Source organism: Propithecus coquereli, unplaced genomic scaffold (genome assembly GCF_000956105.1).
Source record: "Propithecus coquereli isolate 6110/MARCELLA unplaced genomic scaffold, Pcoq_1.0 Scaffold596, whole genome shotgun sequence".
Classification (NCBI taxonomy): domain Eukaryota; kingdom Metazoa; phylum Chordata; class Mammalia; order Primates; family Indriidae; genus Propithecus; species Propithecus coquereli.
In genome coordinates this window covers 356,665-358,474 of record NW_012151907.1, presented here as the reverse complement: position 1 = coordinate 358,474, position 1,810 = coordinate 356,665, and the positions used below count along the sequence as shown (strand labels likewise).

Genomic DNA, 1,810 nt, shown 5'->3' with positions numbered 1-1,810 from the left:
TGCCACCATGCCCAGCTCATTTTTTCTATATATTTTTAGTTATCCAGCTAATTTCTTTCTATTTTTTTTAGTAGAGACGGGGTCTCGCTCCTGCTCAGGCTGGTCTCGAACTCCTGACCTCGAGCAATCCTCCCGCCTCGGCCTCCCAGAGTGCTGGGATCACAGGCGTGAGCCACTGCGCCCGGCCCTACTCATAGATTCTTGCGTGATGGTGGCCCCCGTGTGTGGCATCCCTGTGTGAGCTCACTGAGTCACGGGACGGTGCCACCCTGTCCATGTAGGTATGACTGTTGTCATGCCCATTTTACAGACAGGAGAACTGAGGCACAGAGAGCATAAGAAACTTGTCCAGCAGTTAAGAAGTGAGCACGCTGGGATTTCCACCCACACGTGTTCCATGCAGATGCTCCTCAACTTACAATGGGGCCGTGTCCCCTTAAACCCGTCGTACCCCAAGTCAGAAAGGCCAGGAGGCCCCACTGCTCCTGAATTAAAAGGCCCTCCCCTGCCTCCTCAAACGGGGCCAAGCTTATTCTCACATCTTCAGCTTTGCAATGAAACAGACTCCCCCCAGATGTTCTGGCACATTCTGGGCACTGAGGTCTCAGGTCCCCGTCCCGGCCTGTCCTGACCACCCCATCACGGAAGCCAACTCATTTCATCCTCACACACACACACACTTTGAGGTTTTGACGTGATTCCCTGTTCACAGAAGGAGGAAACCGAGGCTCAGAGAGGGCGTCTGACTTGCTCAAAGTCACACAGCAGAGCACAGTGTAAAGGGCCTGAGTCTGCGGACGGCTCATCTCTGAGCCGCTCTGCCCGTCCGGTCCCAGGGAGCAAAGTCTCCAGGGAAACCAGGTTTCGGTAAAAAGGTGGTAGTTTGGGGCATGGTCAGGGGAGCGCTAAGCTCCCTGGTGGGGCTGAGCCCCGACAGATGTGGGGTGCGCAGGCTGAAGCCCCAGGGAGGCGACGGGGGCAGCCTCGGGGAAGCCCCGCCGAGCGCAGGAGTCCTCACCTTGATCTTGCCTTGCCTGATGGCCTCATTGATGGCCACAGCGATGGCCACGCGACCCTTCTGGTCGGAGTACAGGATCCGGGCCTGGGAGCCCACCACCTGCGGAGGGGACGGTGACAGCAGCCTCAGCCGGCAGAGCAGGGCGCCGGGGCGGGGAGACCGCCTGAGGCCTCCCCCCCAGGACGGCCCAGGAGGACGCCCGCGGTGCTGGTAGCACGAAAGCCTGCAGGCTGAAGCAAGCGTCCGCGTCCAGCCCGCCAGACGGTCCACGCGGCCTGGGCCCCCAGACCCCGCCGGGACCCGTCAGCCGAGGGTTCATCCCCGGGGGGACGCCTGTGCCCCAGGGAGGGTCCCTGTTCCGGGTGTTTCAACCACTAACCGGAGGCAACACCCCCAGCGTGAGTTTCATTTTTTGGTTTTTTTTTTTGAGATAGGGTCTGGCTCTGTTGCCCAGGCTGGAGTGCCATGGTGTCAGCCTCGCTCACAGCAACCTCCAACTCCTGACCTCGAGCGATCCTCCTGCCTCAGCCTCCCGAGTAGCTGGGACTACAGACATTCGCCACCATGCCCGGCTAATTTTTTCTGTATATTTTTAGTCGTCCGATTAATTTCTTTCTATTTTTTTTTAATAGAGATGGGGTCTCGCTCTTGCTCAGGCTGGTCTCGAACTCCTGACCTCGAGTGATCCTCCCCTCTCGGCCTCCCAAGTAGCTGCGACTACAGGCATGCGCCACCATGCCAGGCTAATTTTTTCTATATATTTATTTTTAGTTGTCCAGCTAATTTCTTTCT

General features: G+C 57.8%; 1 protein-coding gene across 1 annotated transcript in view; it reads right to left on the bottom strand.

The window, feature by feature from the left end:
• Window positions 1–1,810, bottom strand: part of LOC105822100 (urocanate hydratase-like) — a gene marked incomplete at its 3' end in the record, with an annotated part of 40,795 nt that overhangs the window by 14,094 nt on the left and 24,891 nt on the right. Inside the window, exon 11 of the mRNA XM_012659038.1 lies at window positions 804–1,315. Within this exon, the coding sequence (XP_012514492.1) occupies window positions 804–1,315 (512 nt within the window). The remainder of the gene's footprint in view (window positions 1–803; window positions 1,316–1,810) is intronic.